This window comes from Colletotrichum abscissum (assembly GCF_030869225.1).
Source record: "Colletotrichum abscissum strain IMI 504890 chromosome Unknown Scaffold_26.1, whole genome shotgun sequence".
Lineage (NCBI taxonomy): Eukaryota > Fungi > Ascomycota > Sordariomycetes > Glomerellales > Glomerellaceae > Colletotrichum > Colletotrichum abscissum.
Genome location: NW_026850165.1, coordinates 426,957 through 445,952, shown reverse-complemented (window position 1 = coordinate 445,952; position 18,996 = coordinate 426,957). Strand labels below are relative to the sequence as shown.

Here is an 18,996-nt window from a genome sequence, read left to right as displayed (position 1 = left end):
GGGGAATCGGCGTCAGCTCAAAATGCCTCAGCGGTCAATGAGAAAAGGAGTAAGCCGGATTGATTACCTCAGGCAACATTATTCGGATCACGTGGCGTCTTACATGGTACATTGGTGTTAACTTCAAGCCACATTGGGACGCTCCGTTAGGTTAGTAAGTATCTTCGTATTTCACTTTGATCATCCTACTCACCAGTTGAGGCTCACTCAAAACCAGGTTACGGCAGTCGTTGATGAGGTTCAAAGTGCCAATCGAAATCAAATCATTCACGTAGAAGACCTTGAGTCTGATCAAATACCATAATGCTATATTTCCCTTGTCAATTTTGAGTTGCAATCTGTCCCGTTTTCCCAGTAGGCCGTTCCCATCCGAGCACTTTATCAGATTTCTCTCCACGAGAGAATCACCCCCCTCCCCAGAAACGAAAACACAAACAAAACATACCAAAAAACCAAAAAGCAACGAGAAACACTGCGCAAACCAGATCCAGTCACCATGTAGGCTCCCAGAGGAATTCCCCATTCCATCACGGCCAATACAACACTACCAAGGAAGGAAAACAAGGGATGTCAGTCGCCTCACTTCTTCTTTGGGGACGGCGAGCTCTCATGCGGCACCTCCGACGATGCATGTCGCTTCGTTGGCGAAGAGGGCGCTCGGCTGTGCCCGGCTGGTGGGATAGCCAAGGGCGGCAAGCTTGGTCGCGGGTGATGAGCACGTCCACCGCCTGCAGCGCCCTGCGAAGCCCCAGGTGGTGCACCACCACGCCGGGTGTCGACAAAAGGATCGTCGCTGCCCATTTGCGAGCCACGTGTGCCGGCAACGTTCGTGGCACGGCCCGAAGCGCCCGGGAGGATGAACGGCGGGGGCGCTCCAATCTCGGCACGCCTACCTGAGCCTCCGCCGCTGGCCCCGCCTTGCCCCGATGTAGCCCCCTGTCTTCCACTGTTTCCAGCCCTGGCTCCGCTCGAGTCGCCTCCCTTTCCCTGCTTCGGGCCCGTACCAGTCTTCCCAGACCTTCCTGATGCCCCCTTTGATGACGCTCCACCTCCCTTTGGGGTATCGAAATCGATCGGGGGGCGCGCGTCGCGTGATGCTTGGTTTTGAGTGTACCAATCATCATCGGCACCGGGTCTACTACCGGCGCTACTCCGACCCGGAGCACTCCGAGTACCACCGCTATCATCAGAGCGATTAGTCGCATCTTCATAGACCTTCTCCCTGAAAACGAGGCGCAAGTGATGCAGGACTTGATGATAGATCGCATCGAATGCCTTCTTCGGGATCCAAGGGGAAAGCGTCGTCGCCGACCAGTCTGAGTGAGCCCCCTCAAAGAGGAACTTGGTGTTTTCCGTCTTCTGGATATACTCCACGAGGAAGTAACACACCGGGCAGCATCTTTTGTTCACAGCCATAGGAGCCCCCAACGATCGGAAAAGTCTCGTCAAACCTGCCGCGGGTAATTGGCACGCTTCCTCAGCATCGCTGCTCCCCGCCACGACATTGGCGTCCACCATGCGAGCCCGGTCCTTTTCAAGAAGATGCAGGCTGAGGATTGTTGCCTCGGCGTGCCAAGTGCCCGAGAACGTGTTGTGCCCTGCATCTGCGAGATACTCGACCCATTTCGTCACAAGATGCTGTGGCATCGTCTCGCCTTCCGCAAGTTCAAAAGTCTCCAGGAACCCCCGAAGATCGGCGATCTCCTTGTCTTGGTAGCGTGGGTAAGTCTTGAGAGGTTGAAAGTCAGTCGCTAGAAAATGCTCAATGACTGTTTTATCACTCTCCAAGAGAAATAGCAGGGAATCGTAGAGACGGCAAAGACTGCCAAGATACTGTGCGGCTGCAACATTCCAGCCGTGAACCCTGGCATCGTTGTCGAAAGAGAGAAGCTCAGTCTCCAAGATTTCATCGGTGTCTCCAGCATCACTTGAGAAGTTGAGTTTGCTGAACCCCTTGCTGAGGCCAGGAGTTGGCGGTTCCTGGCGAGCACTGCCTGATCCACGGATTGGCGTGGCAGGGGGATTGTTGCCCTTGGGTAGAGGTGGTGAACTCCACAAAGGCGCGCCATCGGGGCCTGTTCCGCGCTCTGCATAGATTGCCATTTTGTTCTGGGCAGGGTTCGGGGAATCGGCAGTAGGAGTAGGACGCGAACTGAACCCTCGGCCTTGTACATGCGTCGTGGTGACACCTGTCAAGAACTGGAGCCATTGAAAGTGCGAGTCCAGCACTTCGCGGAACTCTCGCCGGATTCCGGCAAGTACGAAGTATGCGCGCTGCAGATCGTCGCTGGCAGCTTTGCACTTCAGGATAGCGTCCTCCCTCGAAACCTTGCGCTTCATCGTGATACTGTTGACAAAGTTCTGGGTCCCTTTGAACCGTTCCTGGTAGAACTGGAGGGCTAGAAAAATGCTAGCCATAATGCGCTGCATCTCGTTACGGCCCTTGACGTCGTAAAAGACATATGCTGACTGCTCGCGGGCATTCAACGGGCTTGTCTCCCACGTATGAAACAGAGGAAGGGTACAACCGTGCTCCTGCTTATTTCTCCCAACCTGATCCTGACGCCAGCCAACCGCCTCCTTATAGACAGCCCTCAGTGCCCCCGCTTGCTTGGATGTCTGACCCATGCGAAACTTTTGGTTCAGCGCTGTTGTGGTCAACTGCCGACCGCCTGTCAAGAAAGGAAGCGGAAGATGATCCAGGTTCTTGTCATCGAGGGCAGCCTGAGTCTTGACTTCAGCGACTGACAGTGGTGTTCCTGCTGATGGAGTGGAGGCACTGGCACCGGGCTGAAGCTTTCCTTGGTGGAGCTGCGCTAAGTTTGAGACCGGCATTGCGAGAAAAGCGACGTAATTTCTGAAAATGGTGCCACCCTCGAAGCGACGACGAATCTTGCTCTGAGATGAGAGATAGATGAAATCCTTCAGGCCTGCAGACATCTTTTCTTTCTTGACCCTGTCTTTTTCGGAAAAGTATTGCTTGAGCATCCGGATGATGAGGAGACAGCATTCAATAAAATGCTGGCCGCTGGCAATTTCCTTGACATTCATCCTTGCCCACTTGTCATGAATGAAACCCGTCGCACCATCACGGTAGTTAAAGTCGAAGTTGTCGACCGCCGTCGTGTCGAAGTCAACAAGTAGCGCTGGCCCTTGAGCTCCTACGATGTCGCGGGCGATCGGATGGTCTTCAAAGCGGGGGTTCGTTGACAGGTAGACGACGTTCTTTGACTTCTCTTCGGCTTTCCCTTTCCCCTTCGTATTCGTATGCGATACTCCGTCGGAACTGGGGATCAGCGCCAGCACCTCGGTATTGCGGACGAGTATTCCCGCAAGACAGTCAAGGAATTCGTATTGCTTCCGAATGAAACGACGTTCTTCCGCAGAGCCCTCGAAAGATTGTGCAATCGTCTGGTGCTCCTGCAGACGTAGGGTGGTCCCGTGGGCACTGTTGACTGCCTTGAATCGGGCGAGGAGCCAGGTAGCTCTACGGAACGCAAGTATGTCCTCGCGAGTAGGCACAGCTCCAGTCTTGGCAAACTGAATTGAAGGATCCATGGCGATGGGGCAGTTGAAGAGTTGACGATTCAGGGAATTGTTGGCGGGAAGGGAAGGGTCGTAGGCACAGGCTCGGTGCTCTTTGAAAGGCAATCTTGATAACCGGGTCAAGGAAACCGTGTACTGCGTTCGTTGACCTTGTCAGAGAAGCTGGTGATGATTGGGTGTGGCTTCTTACCTAAGGCCTGCAATGACGGGTGCTTGATAGTCTTGATCCGATTGCGATCAATGAGTCCTTGACACAGGGTGACAGATGCAATCTGAAGGTGTCGTTGAGACGAAAGTGGTAGAAGTGAGATGGAAAGCTGGATGGACAAACGGCAACAGGTCCGGAGTCTGGAATTGTAGAAGAATTAGCTATAAGTTATGAACCAGAGGATGAAGACATCAACCCACCTTGATTCCCTTGTTCGGAGATGAGGGGGTTGTCGATGAAGAGACTGACAGGCGGAAAACCAGTCAACTTTGCGGGGACTTGTCGCTTGAGAGCTGAGGCCTCAGAAGGGCACCACTGCTTTGTACCTGATGTGTGAGGAATACATCATCAGCGCGAGCGAAGATATTAACTGGTGAATAGTAACATGGACCTACCAGCGGCTTCCTATGAAGACTCAAATCCTTGACGTGCGCGTCGTGGTTGTCGAGATGTTTGAGTGAGTATGATGGGGCGGAAAGGAAAGTTTACAACGGAGGTAGGATTTGGGGGAAATGACCGAGAAGATATACTATTTCGTGGAAGGCACCAGGTGAGCGAAGGTGGTCTGAAGTCCGGATGACCGCCCAGGCAGTCACGGGGTCCAGCCCAGTCTTTGACCGCCCAGAGTAGCCTGAGCCAGAACGACTCTCGTTTGCTTTCAAGCTGTTTCAGCGAGCGAAATGCAGCCTGCCATGCCATGTTGCCTGCCAGTGAGAGTCATTTCTCTCTTTGAGACAAACAATGACGCTTCATCGCCAAACTTGCCGTTAGGAAAACGCCTGGAGGGAGGGGGCCAGGGCAGAGGTTGTTCCTCTTGCCGGCTTAATATCAGTCAATGGGGGCGTGGGCCCCAGGTACATAAGATCCTGCCTCCTGTAGTTGCGTCATGCAGTTTCTATGTTAATTTGACGCCCGGTGCGCCTGCTTTTCTTATATCTTGGTCTACTAGGACAATTTTAGAGACATGTGAAGAGAAAAAGTAAGGCATTTTGGCATACGAAGGATCACTTTTGTGACGAAAGGCCGCACTCTTCACAGAACTGTCAAGGTTTCATGATGTAAGAATTGATGTAAGAATTGATGCTATAAGGGTCTACTGCTCTAGGCTACTGTTGATCGCCAAAAGGCATTCCACTCATTGAGTGTCCGATTTTTCGTGCCCTCTCCCACAAACATCTCCTCAATATCATTACCGCCGTCGCGTCGGAGTACCCATCGTTTGTACATCCATGCATGGACCGCAAGCCTCTCGTTCTCTCGTCTTTCCTCTGGCAGCAGTATGTCCGACGGTTCATCTATGCCGCAAGCTTTTCTGTTCGCAGCGGCAACGGCCGCCTCGAGCTTCAGCTTGGCCTCCCCACCTACTGCTACTCCGATGCGCTGTAGTGACGAGACGGTGTCCGGTGATACGTGCGCACCCATGTCTAGCAGTGCAATCGCAATGTTGGCATAGCAAAGAGTTGATTTGTCTGTGATACATTGTAGCGGTGAGCAGCCAGCCGCATTCCTCGCGTTGGCATCCGCGCCATGCTTTTCGAGGAGTTGGATGAGTGGCACCGGGTCAGTGTGACCGACGGAACTTGGATTTTCCATCACAAGGTAATGCAGCGGGGTGTTGCCAAGGGCATCTCTGACATCGTGCTTCACCAGCTTGCTTTCCAGGAGAATTCGAGCGGTCTCCAAGTCCCAATTGCTGCATGCCTGGTGTAGCGCATGGAGATCAGTGCCGCGGTGTGTAATGAGTGATGCGCCGGCCTCAATGAGAAGTTTTGTGGCAGCAACGCGTGCCTCGTGACGATTGTCGGAGCATGGGCTATCTTTTACTTCCATCAAAGCAAAGTAAAGCGCGTTTGCTCCAGCCTCAACCTCATTCCTGAGCAGATATCGTGCACCAAGCGGGATGTCAAACGACTCTTCGTCAAATTTCCAGAAGAAATTTGCAAGGGGACGAGTCACGAATCTACGGTCGCCCCAAGAAGTTGCTATACTGGTTTCAAGATTGACATCGGCGCCATGATCCAAAAGTAATTGCAATGCCGCGGAGTGTCGGCAATATGCAGACCAGTGCAGGGATGTCAGGCCGACTAGCACTGGTACGCGAGTGACACAGTGGTAGTCCCCATCCTCGAGCTGAAACTCTGTGCAGTCTTCCGTATTGACATCGGCACCATAAAGCAAAGATTGTTGAATTCCAGGAAGATTTCTTCTCTTTGCCGATAGTAGTAAGCACGAAGAATCATTTTGTTCGATGTCTTCTGTGTAGAGAATGGGCGTGATGATTTCGTTCAATCTTTTGCAGGTCGATGCAAGATGAGCGATGTCTCTCCAAACATCGAACCTATGGAATTTGACTTCTGTGACCTCGAAGTGTGGCTCGTAGACTACCTCATCTTCGTTGTATCCTGCGCGGAGATCGGTGTCGTAGCGTTCAAAGACACTATCAACAATATGCAAGACGATCTTTTCCGGCAAGGTCGCTAGAGTGACGGGAAACACGATCGGCAGGGATTCTTTTGAATTTCTCTCGGACCTGAGGTTGCTGCTATCCTTCGGCGGTGAGAGCAGCCCTTGGGGGGCCTTGGATTCAGTGCTGTCAGATGTGGCCGGGTTGCGTATCCGGGCACGTAGGATTTCCGGACTGGATGGAGGTGTTGGCGAAAAATGAGAGGCCATGGCCTCAGTAGTTGATGAGTCTGATGCGTTTGTAGCGTCCAAGGTGGCGTTGAAACTGGCATTATGCACGGTGCTCTCGAGCACCTCATCATCTGAGAGAGGTGCCATGTCAGACAAAGGCAAACTGCGCGTCGCTAATGCGCCCAAGACTAGGTAGGTTTGATGAGGCGCTCTCATCAATTGAGGAATGAAGAGCGAGCTGCGAATGAAAGGCGGGAGGTATGAATGAGTGAAGGATGTGTAGGGACTCAAGACATCTTAGGTAGGTATCCGTGTTCGCTGCGTGTTCGGAGAAAGGTATGAGAGGTGACTCAGCACTCAGGAGGGTGCCCGTTTGCGCCACTGGATAGGGTTAGTGCCGATTGACCTTGATGGTGGGAAATGATATTGTGCGAGTTGGTGACGTCGGGTTGGACGCGATGAGGAGCAGTCGATTGCAGTGAGATGATGTTCACAAACGAGAGTCGATTTTTCTCTTCTGGGAGGTGAAGTTGAGGAGAGGGAAATGGGGGTCCTTGGGCGACCGGGGTGGAGCCATGACAATCACGGGTGCCCGCGCACGGGGTGTGGGTCCCGCCGGAAGGCAGGCGACCCTGTTCTTTCCCTGGTTCCATTGAAATTGATCTAGACGAGGAAGCACGTGACCATCTAGCGGAAAGATTGTCACCCAACGGGCGTGATGTGACGCATCAACTCGCCTGGTAGCGTCGTGTTACCTAGAGGTACCTCCCGGTGTAGTGTATCATAGGAGGGTGCATTCTGAGGTATCTGCTGCCTTAGGTGAATAAGATCGCCAAGGCAAGAAGGTGCCTCAATATCTGAAACTCTAATCCAGCCCGTCGACATCTGGATGGCAGGAGAAAATTTGGGTGGGCAGGTTTTGGAGGATACCTAAGCCTGAGGGTTGTGAATGTTTCCCTTACTTCCTATCCGGCGTCGATATGCATAAGGATGACACAAAAACGATGCTGGGCTGTCTACACCTAAGTATGGGCTCAGTGGTAGAAGATACGAAGTTGGAGAGCTGACCTAGGGTAGCTCAGGTTCAAGGAGCTTCTCAAAGTGCACGAGGAGATATGCGTATCCCTGACGACCATCGAGAGGTTGAGGGAATTGCTCTCATAATGTTGGCCATACGCTCCTATGCCAGCGTTGAGGGCAAGAATCCGAGGATGTTCACTCCCGGCACTAACTATCGGAAGCCTTTACTGCCCATGCGATCGTCACCATCATTGCGGCATCCGCGGGCAACGTGGCTTCGCAATCGCTTTGGATAGGTCATGATTGCTTGACCGCATAATCAAGCAAAACCTCCGTTCAGCGACGCCCCGTTGAAATGACGGCAACCAACAGACAAGACGCGGCGGAAACCTCTCCAAACGACACCGCCTACTAGCGTTGCCCGTCACCTAGCACCATGTAGATGCAGGAACACAGCTCACGGTGCGATGTCGATAGAGAAGGACCGTCAACCTGGGTCGCCGATGGTGCAGTGTGGACGCCATCGAAGGTAACTATACCGCTGTGCTGACTTCTCGAGATCTATGTGGACGACGACAGAAGCACCAAGATGGAACTAGACCTGCAATTGCTCAACACCGACTGTCGCACGACGAGGTCGACGATTAGATCACGCCAGGCGGCCATCTACTTCGGAACGAGGTCCCAGCCTCCGCGCAAAGTTGAAGCCTGGTGTGGCTCGATTCCTTGCACCCTTAGCCTTGCGAGAGCTGCACCGATTGTTTGTCCATCTACTCAAGAGTTTTGTGATTAATCCAAGACAATCTATCGACATGTGGGGGGCCGTAGAAAGATGGGTCGCGGACGGAAGCAGCATATTTTAGGCTGGCGTCTAGTATCTACTTCTCCGACGCGCATAGCCCGACATGCCCCCGACGTCCAGGTTGCTATTCAGAGCCCTACAGTCGCGCTGAGTCCTGCTCTCACTCCCGCGTAAGGATGCAGGTGGTTGAGAAGCGTGAAATCGTGTAATGTGACGATGCACTCCAATCGGAGAAGATGCTGAGTTGATAAAGCGTTACGATCCGACGGCAGGGTCATGGCGTCGATCATGTGACGAAGAAGACTGAGTGACCTGGAAGAAGAAGAAATTTCCCTTGCCCCTCTTCTACATCATCTCCTTCTCGCGCGAGTTGTCAATGTATGTATCATACGTGGTGGGACAATGATAACAAGAAACAAGCGCATGTGTTTTGGGAACCATTCTGCATATGTATCTCAGCCTCAAAACCCCTAGCAGTGTACTCCGTTCCTGAGCTTCGGCTGAATCAGGATTGATCGGCCCCACGACGGCGCAGTAGGTAACGGCATGTCACGCCATGCGCGTTGTTATCTCGGCGGGCCGGACAAGGAAACGACAGAAACAGGCGCGACGGGAAGCAGGGGCGTGTGGGGCCTTGGTGGGCGTGTACATGGCCCAGGCGTTCTTCGAGAAGGAATTTGGGACCTTGTTCGCTCATAACTCGGAGAGAAAGTAAAGCATTCGTGACGCATGCCAGGTTCTTACAGGGCGTGCAGGGCTGGAAGGTCTGGACCTGAACTGCGAAGCTAGGACGAATCCCGAGATTGAGGCTCCCACCGCCTGTTTATTGAGTAGTGCGAAAGTGGGTTCTGACTCGAGAGGCTCGTAAGACAGTTCGGATGGGGTGATCATGATGTTATCCTGGGAGTCGGACAAAACCGGTAGATGACGGTCAATGCCGGGCATCGAGCTGGTCAAGGCTTCTTGTTTTCGTTTTCGTCGCTTTGAGCTTGGAGGCGCAGGCGATTGCAACTTTCGTATCTGGGAAGAATGAGTCGATTATGGAACAATCTTAGACCTCAAAGATAACAGTGTCGACAACTGGTTTATTCTGATTGAGAACAGGTACTGCTGACCTCCACTGTCTCTGCCGGGTGGATGTTGGCGAGGAAAGTGCCCGCAGAAGCGAGAGAAAAAGCGGTGCAGCAGGATCTCTCGCTTCGTAGACACGCTTGTTCAAATCGGGCGTGGCGCATGAGGTACTCCTTAGTCATCCAGCCACACTTGCCATCACGATAGGAGCCACTCGGAAGGCTGCCCTGGTCGCCATTGTCCAACGGAAAGAGCCACTTCAGAGACTCACCGACACTGACCGACACCGGGCAGGCGATAACTGGCCGGACGGACATTACACCGGATAATGTCAGGCCCGTAACGGCCCGGCATTCTCCACTCATTCATGGGCCTTGAAGGTTGACAGGCCCAGTTCCCTGTCTCGAATCATCCAACTTTTTGGCCGACATGTCACCGCATCCACTTTGTTTTCGACGCTCCCGCGACCATCAACCTTGCATCATCAGCCACTTCGCGCCGATGATTTGCACCAAAAGCACGACCATCACATCAGTATCAATCGCGCCACAAAGACCCTAATCTGCAGACACACCCTCGTCATCGCGTCCCCTATCCACGGACAGGATCTTCGTTCCTGGCAGGGTCCGCGTCAATTGGTTACTGATCCGTGAGGATACACTTTTTGCCCTGCCTTTCGGCATCTCCACCTTATCGGCCTGTCTCTTCAAGATACCTTCACCTCGAATCCGACCAATCTCTCTAGCCACCCCTCGCAATCTCAGCATACACCCCCCTTTTCGACATTGCTTCGGACTCATCGACAGTTACTTAAATATGACCTGCCTCGACATGTCCTCGGGGCATTATTCCGGTCGTTCCTAAATGGCACGAGCCTTAGCTTGACATAGCAACTACACTACTACAATCATCTTACATCTTTGCCATCAAACTACGACGACCAACATGTCTGGTCTAACTCTAACAACACCAATCGACTCATTACCCAATGAGGTAAGCACCTGCCGTTGCCCATCACAGCAGAGCGCCAACACTCTTATGCTACACTCCCGCTAACTACCTCTGCCCTGAACAGCTTCTCATTGCGATCCTATCCACCTTTGAATCTCGCGAGCTGCTGCCATTAACGACCGTCGATCGCCGCTTCAATGGTACCGCCACCACAATACTGCAACACCGCCTCCTTCATACCGCGAAGATGGAAGGACACGAGGTGATGCTGGAGAGCTACCACCCAAGTGCCAGGAACTCAACACCGTCAATGACGTGTAGATTTGCAGGCGTTGACTTCCTGGGATACCAGTGGACCGGCGAGGAAGATATGGACTTGCGTGATCTCTCCCACCTTTACTCCCACTTCCGCCCGGTCGTCTCCGAAGAGACGCGACGCATGCGGAGAGTGTTTGGTCGACGGATGCCGGGCGCCCCACTCGAGCAAGAAATCGGCGACCAGCCAGTTGTCCAAGAACTCATCCTGGATGACGGAGAGCTCTTCTCTCAACTTTGCACAACAACTAGCTTGGTCAAGTCAGGTCCGAACCCTGGTCTTCTCGCTAGCCACAGCAATATTGAGAATGGCGTGGTACGCGTCTGGAGACACTGGCTAGCAAAGGCGGCCGCCAGGACAGCCATTTGCCCAGCAGGGCAAGGACCAATCGACGAGAGCACCATCTTGTGGGCCGACGCTACGAAGAATGTCGGATTGCGATTCAGCGTTACCGATATCACCAAGGAGCGTCTACCTGTCTACCGCGGATTGGACGAGGATGCTCCTGTCGCCTACTCTCTGCACTACCAAGGTAAGATCACCATGTCCAGACCCATGTGGCAGGCAAGCGGCAAGCGACTAACTATGACACTAGAGTTACTGGTTCGCACAAGCCAAGTACTGCTGGCGATGGAGAAATCAGCAGTCCAAGAAGTTGTCGACTCAGGTAAATCAGCCATCATAGCTTCATGAAAGTTTCTTCCGTCCGGCCAAGACCGGGCCGGTTAAACACAACACCCACGACTACCCCAGGGCGCGCAGTGTCGACGAGCTCAACTCGCAACATCAACATCGAAAAGTTTCGAGAAGTGCAAGCAAGTGGGCCAAGTCCTCGCAGATCGGTATTGGCTCGGTCAACGTTGTCGCCGCCTATTCTTCCTAGGATGGAACGCCTCCCAGAACTTGGCTACTCAGTAGCGGCCACCTTGGTGAAGACGAACATCCAGCGTCAGAATACCCATACCACTATCACATCTCTTCCGACTCTTCTAGACCACTTTGCTGACTTTGCCGTCCTCTTCATAGGTTTTGTCATGCAGCTCGACGCGAAGAGTGCCCATGCAGTAAAAACCGTCTTGATGGCACCCGCTATGCGACCATTCCAGCCTCAAGCGGTTGCTGTCATGTGAAGAAAGTCGTCATGTCAGGACCCCGGCAAACTTTACATCAGTGACTGGCTGTCACATTCTGTCCATGCACAAGGAACAGATCAAAAAACGAACTGAACAGATATTTCGGGGCCGCCGGAGAGCGAAACACGTCGCTTGTCTCTCGTCGAGGTCGCAAGGCCAGCCACGCATTGCATGAGTTGCATGCATTGGATACAAAAGAATCGACGTTTCAGCATCTTGGACACATCGTCATGCGCCTGGCATAATGGGGGAGGAAGGGCGACCAACATTGACTAGAATCATTCCGTCGCGGGGACAGATACACTATGGCATTTGGCAATGGCGTTTCGGCGAATTCGGTCTAGACGGCGTTGCACCGCAAAGGCCAACAGCGGGGATGCGGATAGACAAGAGGGATGCGTGGTTTTTGAGGATATACATAACGACATAGAGTTCCACGACCTTGACGAGATAATTGCCAAGGCCACTCGGGATGTTGAATTGAACAGGCGCACACCAGAATCTGGTGGATTTCCCCTTGGATGACACTCCATACACATCCGACCGCTCCATGTATGATCGTCGCTGCGGGGGCAATGCTCCAGCAGAGCGCTGTGGAAGAGGGGCAATAGGGCAGACAAACAACGAGGAATATGAGTTAGTCATCCGCTTGCCGGCCGTTGAGGCGGTCGATCCCGCTAGCCGCAAGTACGTTCTCGCCAGGTTGATCCCGCCGACATGATGCCAAAGTCATTGATCAGAAGATCGACGCCTGCAGCGCGGAGTATGTGGTGCGATATTGATTCAGCGGTGGTAGAGGGTCTGCGAGTCTGAGTTCAGCTTACAGCATTCAACGCCGGCAACTCCATTGCACTCGTACAGCTCTGCACGGAATCATTGGCGGCACCTGACGAAGCCGGCTTCTTTGGTCGCAAAATACATTCGCGGTTGTACGGAGCCGGAAAGACGCGCTCTCTCCGAGGCCAATTCAACGCTGACGCCAGCAGCAAGAGCCGCGGGTATGACTCTGCGCAGTCTGACAAGGATCCTTGTTCTTTGGTGGTTTGCGAAACGGCCTGCAACGAAGGGGTTCTCCTCCGACCCATGGCCAGCGGGCCAATTTACCGAGCCCGGCCCCAAAGAAACAACAAATTTAACTTGGACAATGGCTCGGTTAGTGCGTTCTGTTCCAAAAGGAAGAGCCTCAATTATGCTGATGCCACACCGTGGTCTCGGAATATTGGCCACACTAGATGGCAGGCCCTGAGTGCGAAAGGCCGCCTGGAACTGGTCGTGGCCATGGCAAGCGGGTTATTCGCAATAACATATCATCATCAGCTCAAGCGAAATGGATGCTTCAATTGAAGCTGCGCCGGGCTACACGAGCGCAGCTTTCGCCCCGAAGTTGCAATCGATTGAACGCGCGTCAACCGTTGACCATCTGTCAAAAAGTCAAAACGGAATGGGGACGGAGAAAAGAGCCGAACTATGCTGGTCGTCATCTGGTGTCATGGGTCTGTCAGCTCCTGCGACTCGCGATCGACCAACTTTGATTTCAATTAATCTTGACTGGACATTGGCCACCCCATGCGCCACGAAGATGTCGGCCGACATCGAGCACCAGAGACCGAGCCGTCCTCCCTGTGCTTTTACTCTCATAGTCGACATTATTTCCACGCAATATGATACCTGGCCGGCGAAACAATAGAGCCAGGTCCAAAGAAAAGGTGCAAGAGACAGAACTGGCATCAGGAAGGTTTCAGCGCGTCGTCTGCCCAGGCCGGCGGTGGTCCAAGCACGCATCGGACGGGGGCCGTTTTGACAGGGCTCGGCATCCTTGCAACCATGTCTCGTCCAATGATGGCGCGGAAGACCAGGCCGAACTCCTGGCCATCGCCGTTTTCACGACATCTGGTATCCATAAAGACACACATGTCGGGGGCCTGTCATGCCCAGGGCCCGTGATGTTGCATCATGTCGCTTGCAGCCGGTCAGAAACTCGAGTCCCTGTTGACAGTTCTTTTCCTCCACGAAGGCCAGACATTGACTGTAGTTTTCCATCTTTTATCATGAATGAGACTTTGTATCGGCTTAGTTGCGTAGATGACCCGATCGTCTGATATCTAATCTAATTAACCATATTCTCTTTTAGACCCTCCCTCTATTTTTTTTTTTTTGTTTCTTCATCCATACATGTACTTCATTGACTGGCCGTAACCTTCGCTTTTCCCCGCCTTTACTTCTCTTCTATCCTCACTGCTGGTTCAGTTTTTAGTTTTACCGGAGCTGGGCTCCATTTGTGCGACAACGAACCCCCGACGGGAAATTCAGCAATCGGGAATGATGGAGAGGGATATGGAAAAGGGCGAATTTGATCCAGCGCGGCCAGAAGAGAGCCATGCTGCACCGGAGAAGGCCCCGAGGAGGATGTCGTTCGCGAGACCGCCACCACCGCCCCCAAAAGACGAGTCCGCACGACCGATGACAAGTTCGACGAAGCGCCTGTCCTTCTCGACGACAATGAGTCAGCGGAAGATCAAGTACGGGACCGGAAGACACTCGCAAACAGAACTGAGTCCTCAGCCAAACGATGACCCAGAGGATCCGTTGGTAGGTGCCTTCCAGCATCTCACAGTGGGCGGAGACTGACCAGCCTTGTCACAGAACTGGCCGCAATGGAAAAAGGAACTCAATTTCGTCGCTCTACTAATGACTATGGGCCTGATCGGAGGGATGAAGACGGCATACATGAGCGTCAATAGTGTTCTCGCCGTCAGATTTAATGTCTCTTATACAGCAGTGGCATCTTTGACTGCCGTACCACTCGTCCTATCTGCCTTCACAGGTCTCATCAGTCTGGCAGTGTCTAAGATATGGGGTAAGAGGCCGGTCTATTTGATCTCGGTGGTGTTAATCTTCATCGGCGCGATCTGGAACATGCGTGCGGGCAACAGCTTTGGGCAGTGCATGGGAGCGCGCGTCTTCCAGGGCCTCGGCTGGGGTGCCTTTGATACACTTGTTCTCGGTTCAATACAGGACACGTACTTTGTGAGTCGGCTGAATGGGTTGCCTTGGCACAATGCTGTTGGCATAACCATTCACTAACGTCCATCTAGGAACATGAACGTAGCGCTCGCATCACGATGTATCACGTTCTTTCAATTTCAACGACCTGGGGTGCCCCTCTGTTCGGAGGTCTAGCTTCGTTCAACGCGGGCCGGTTCACCATTCAATTCGACATCATCAATGCCTTTCAGATCATTGCCATACCGCTGATCCTTTTCGGGGCTCCCGAAACGGCTTACGATCGATGGTCTAGTAGCAGCGTCGCCCAAACCCCTGCTTCCGGGGTGTCGTGGATGTCGAAGCCTCCAAAGCCGCTCGGAAAGCCTTCCGTCGAGGAAGTCAAGGCTTACCTGCGTACCATGAAGCCTGTATCTTTCTCCGGTATGACGGATGTCCGGACGCTTCTCCAGGCCCCGCGCGCTTTCGTCGCGCCCACGACCCTGCTGCTCTTCGTCATCACCTTCATTCCGTACTGTGCGCTGTGGAGCTTGACGGAATCCCTGTCGCTTCTCTTCTTCCCCATGCCATGGATGCTCCGAGAGAACAGCATCGGGTCGCTCATGGCAGCGCCCTTTATTTTCTCGATACTCACCGCTACCGGCCTTGCTGTTTATCAAAAACGACATGTTGGATACTCCCCCTACCACACCTTTTGCACCTTGGCCGGAGGAACTGTCCTCGCGGCTACTGGCATTCTTGCGTTTGGGCTCAAGACACACGCCGTCATGTCCGAGGTGGCTGATGAGGATCCCGCCAGCGTCTTCAAGTTGGATGGCGTCGGCGCACATCTCTCCTTCCCTCTTCTGTCTTTCTTACTGGGTTTCTTGGCGGCAGGTGTGACGGTTGTCGACACCGCCATCCGTCCCATCATATGGCGCTCGACGCAGTTCACCTCGTCTAATATGAACGTGTGCCTGCGGAACGTGGCCGATATGAATGCCGGCGTGACGTGCTGGAGGAACTTGTTCGCTGGCATCTTTGTCATGACGATTCCCAATGCCATTGTCATGTGGGCTGGCTTGAAGTCAACCGTCATCGGCCTCGGCGTCGCCCAGATCTTGGTCGCGATCGCGGTCTGTTGCACGTGGTGGTTGTACGACGAGCAGGTGAGGAGAATGGACGGGCACGTCATGGGTCTGGTTGATTTGAGTATGTTGAAGAGGACTGGGAGCTTCTTTGACACGGATTAGGGGCTGTGTGGATGTGTGATGTTTTCGAGTAATGATTGGGAATGATGGAATAACGAGTCAAAGACGGATGAAGGGAGTGAGTGAGATATTAAATGTTGTGTCTGGCTGAGTCGGACTCAGTAGGGGGCCCAGGACAGACTCGGATGTCTGCGGGTACCTACAAACGGAACGAAATTGTCCCACGACTTTCTTTTGTTGGAGATACCACCAGATTCGGTGGCAAGTAGTGCGTCGGAGGGCCGGCGGCGGGGGGTAAATGATGAGAGACGAGTGAAGTTGAGAGTGAAGATGCGGGACGAAGAGAGGGAAGAAACTGGGAAGCCGGCGAACCTTGTGAAGCATAAAAGATGATTCTATATAGTCTACCAGTCGACTTGGCAAAGGGGGAGGGGGGAAACACGAGTAATGGAGGACCACGTTCATTATTGCTTCTTATGAGTCCATGCCAAAACCTGAATACATTTGCTGATTGGAAAGCACGAGAAACTCAAGGGTGTCGCGGTTTGCTTGTTTCTTTTGTCTTGTATTTGAAGCACGAGGATGTAGCGTGGTCCTGGTCGAGGGAGATGAGGGCCTGAGGCGTTATGCGTGGATGGGATGGGATCGGGGAGGGATGGAGGGTCTCTCAGTTTCAGGGCGGGGATTTGCGCGAGGTGGGCTTTGTCTTGGCTGATGGGGAGAGCAGACGGCTTGAGGAACATACATAGAGTTGCGATGCCTTGTCGCCCTACGGAAAGGAGGCTTCATGGACCAGGGGAGCTTTGAGATTGTGATCCACGGAGTCATGGCTATGAGTATGTTGCATCATTGTGTGTATTTGACAGTCTGGTAATCAATCAGCATGGTGTGATGATGTCTTTTTGGACTGTCTACCTAAAACTTTGGTACGTGGTTCTAGAATGGTGACGGGACAGATTAAGATCGGGCTGTCAGGCTGAAGCACGCTCCGTCTGATGTTCGGACAGAGTCGAGGTTGGAATCGTCTGATGCTTGAGGTGGTTGATGTGTTGCGATTGGCTTAGTTTGTTGGTTTGATCGTCTGGAGTATTGGTGCGAGCGGAGGATTGGGGGCGTCCGTCGTCTGATCTTCGCGTGGGGGCCGCCAGGGAGCACTTGGTGGCTTATGCGGATTTGGAAAGATGCGGTGTTGCTTTTGGCTTGACATCTTACTGCGTGAAGGAAATTGAAGGTTCATCTTTGTTGTGGGAGTCGTGTTTATTGTCGTTTTGCAGATGCTTTCGAGTCTCCGTCTCTTGAAGTGTGAAGTGACTCTCCAGGATTTGTTTGACTGGGAGGAATCTTGAGGACTCAACAGAGCAAAGCTGTCTGTGGATTCTGTCATTGTTATCAGTGCTCATAAGTTAGTTGTCGACTTGCGAGATCTCAGGAAATAGTTTAGACTGAAGTGTGCTTGTCTATCATTACTAAAGTAGGTATTTCCCTTGAATTCGTCTCCTTGATATTCCTCTCCTTTCCAAATACGCCACCTAAATACAGTGCATCATCAACTGGAATCCTCTCTAGTTTCTCCCCATGGTGCCCTCAGCCGCCCTTGACGCAAAATCCCTTGGAATATTATGTACCAATCCCTCACCAGCCCAAGTTTAATCCCTTCAAGACCGGCTACGTTGCTCATTATAGTGTTGGCGCAAGAACGTTCTCGTTCAAATTCGGTTTCCTGGATGGCGAAGCTGATGCTTCTTTCTTTACATCCTCTCTGCCTTTCTTCTCGGCTGCGCCATCTCCTGGTCCTCAACAGAACCAGTCGAAGTGATCTCCTCGGTGTGCATCGGTGCCTTGCGGTCGACTGAGACGCCGCGGGTCGTGCCAGTGCGGCGGAAGTATTTGAAATCGACAAAGGATACGACGGCGGTGTATGCGGCGAGAAGGCTATGAAACGAAATCCCAGTCAGTTCCCATGTCTCGAGGCGGGCAACTCGCATGCCAATGGACGACTTACTTGAGGAAGATACCGCATCCGACAATAACCCAGCTGAGGATGCAGCTCGTGCCGACGCAGCGCTGGATGTTACCCTGGATGGACATGAAGACTACAGCGCCCCAGAAGACGGGCTCGAGGCCGTTGAGAATGGCGTTGGCTTTCAAGGACGCCCAGCCCCGGCCTCGGGCCCAGTGCTGAGTTGCGATTTGGTAGATGATGAAGACCATGGATTTTACAGACTATGTGATTACTCACGTTAGAAAACTCCATTCCTCAGTTCCCGTCATCGGACAACTTCGCCAGAATTGGTCTGAGTCGTCCTGATGTCCTTGACGACTGCGGAGAGAACATTTGGGAAAGGTTGTACTTACTATACCTAGAGACATGGTGTTTGTACGGGTCACTGGGCCGCCCTTGAGGAATATTCTGGCACCGGAGAGGCCCATGACGATGTGAATCACAATGATTTGCACAATGTGGACCTTCATCATGTGCCGATTGTCGAACAGGGGCATACTGGCGAGTTTGTCCATCTTTGCTTCGGTGATTGGTGCTACTTAGCGGGCGATGTGTGATGATGCGCTCGTTGATGGTGAGAAGGGGTTCGAAGTACTGAGGCTTTTCGGTGTTGAGAATAGCTTGATGCTGCGATGTTATGATATCCAAGATGCAAAGGGGATGAGGGAGGCATGCAGGTTTCTATATGAATTATCCACGCCCACGAAAGTTTACTCTATACGCGTACGGCCTTTCCAACGCCAGTGTAATGATGAACCGCATCATCCGCAATTGGTTTGGAAAAGCTAGCATAGCGAAGAAAACGCCCAGCGTCAGTTAGAATGGCTGTGGTTGGAACGTCATGTCACTATCTCGAGGGAAAATGGCAGTGCAAATCAGCCCGTCGGTCTCGGTTTCCCATGGAAGTGGGCCCTGGCCAACCCCCTTGTTCTCAACCTACCAGCGAGCTTAATTGGCATTTCTGACAGCGGAGCGACTACCCGCACGCCGGCCCCAAAAAACCCAAAATGTCGGTCTCGGTTTACTGTGGCTAGTTAGACCCCGGTTCAATTAAGCGTTTAAGGTTCTGGTGGCACCGGGCTAGCCGCAAAGAGTCTCGCTGCCAAGGAAGAACCTAGAC

General features: G+C 52.9%; 6 protein-coding genes across 6 annotated transcripts; 3 read left to right on the top strand and 3 right to left on the bottom strand.

The window, feature by feature from the left end:
* Window positions 1-579: 579 nt before the first annotated feature.
* CABS01_10333 (uncharacterized protein) lies at window positions 580-3,558 on the bottom strand (the record flags this gene model as incomplete). Its single annotated transcript, XM_060543689.1, has 1 exon — window positions 580-3,558. One exon carries the CDS (start codon window positions 3,556-3,558, stop codon window positions 580-582), a length of 2,979 nt encoding a protein of 992 aa, XP_060399371.1.
* Window positions 3,559-4,855: 1,297 nt separating this feature from the next.
* CABS01_10332 (uncharacterized protein) lies at window positions 4,856-6,535 on the bottom strand (the record flags this gene model as incomplete). The annotated part of the gene is made up of 1 exon (XM_060543688.1): window positions 4,856-6,535. One exon carries the CDS (start codon window positions 6,533-6,535, stop codon window positions 4,856-4,858), a length of 1,680 nt encoding a protein of 559 aa, XP_060399370.1.
* A 3,691-nt stretch (window positions 6,536-10,226) lies between these two features.
* Window positions 10,227-11,678, top strand: CABS01_10331 (F-box domain-containing protein; the record flags this gene model as incomplete). The annotated part of the gene is made up of 3 exons (XM_060543687.1): window positions 10,227-10,274; window positions 10,357-11,080; window positions 11,542-11,678. 3 exons carry the CDS (start codon window positions 10,227-10,229, stop codon window positions 11,676-11,678), a joined length of 909 nt encoding a protein of 302 aa, XP_060399369.1.
* A 1,003-nt stretch (window positions 11,679-12,681) lies between these two features.
* Window positions 12,682-12,927, top strand: CABS01_10330 (uncharacterized protein; the record flags this gene model as incomplete). The annotated part of the gene is made up of 1 exon (XM_060543686.1): window positions 12,682-12,927. The coding sequence occupies one exon, from the start codon at window positions 12,682-12,684 to the stop codon at window positions 12,925-12,927; it is 246 nt and encodes an 81-aa protein (XP_060399368.1).
* Window positions 12,928-14,000: 1,073 nt separating this feature from the next.
* Window positions 14,001-15,916, top strand: CABS01_10329 (major facilitator superfamily transporter; the record flags this gene model as incomplete). Its single annotated transcript, XM_060543685.1, has 3 exons — window positions 14,001-14,270; window positions 14,325-14,708; window positions 14,777-15,916. The coding sequence occupies 3 exons, from the start codon at window positions 14,001-14,003 to the stop codon at window positions 15,914-15,916; spliced, it is 1,794 nt and encodes a 597-aa protein (XP_060399367.1).
* A 1,706-nt stretch (window positions 15,917-17,622) lies between these two features.
* On the bottom strand, window positions 17,623-18,391 carry CABS01_10328 (uncharacterized protein; the record flags this gene model as incomplete). Its single annotated transcript, XM_060543684.1, has 3 exons — window positions 17,623-17,806; window positions 17,877-18,097; window positions 18,230-18,391. The coding sequence occupies 3 exons, from the start codon at window positions 18,389-18,391 to the stop codon at window positions 17,623-17,625; spliced, it is 567 nt and encodes a 188-aa protein (XP_060399366.1).
* Window positions 18,392-18,996: the final 605 nt, after the last annotated feature.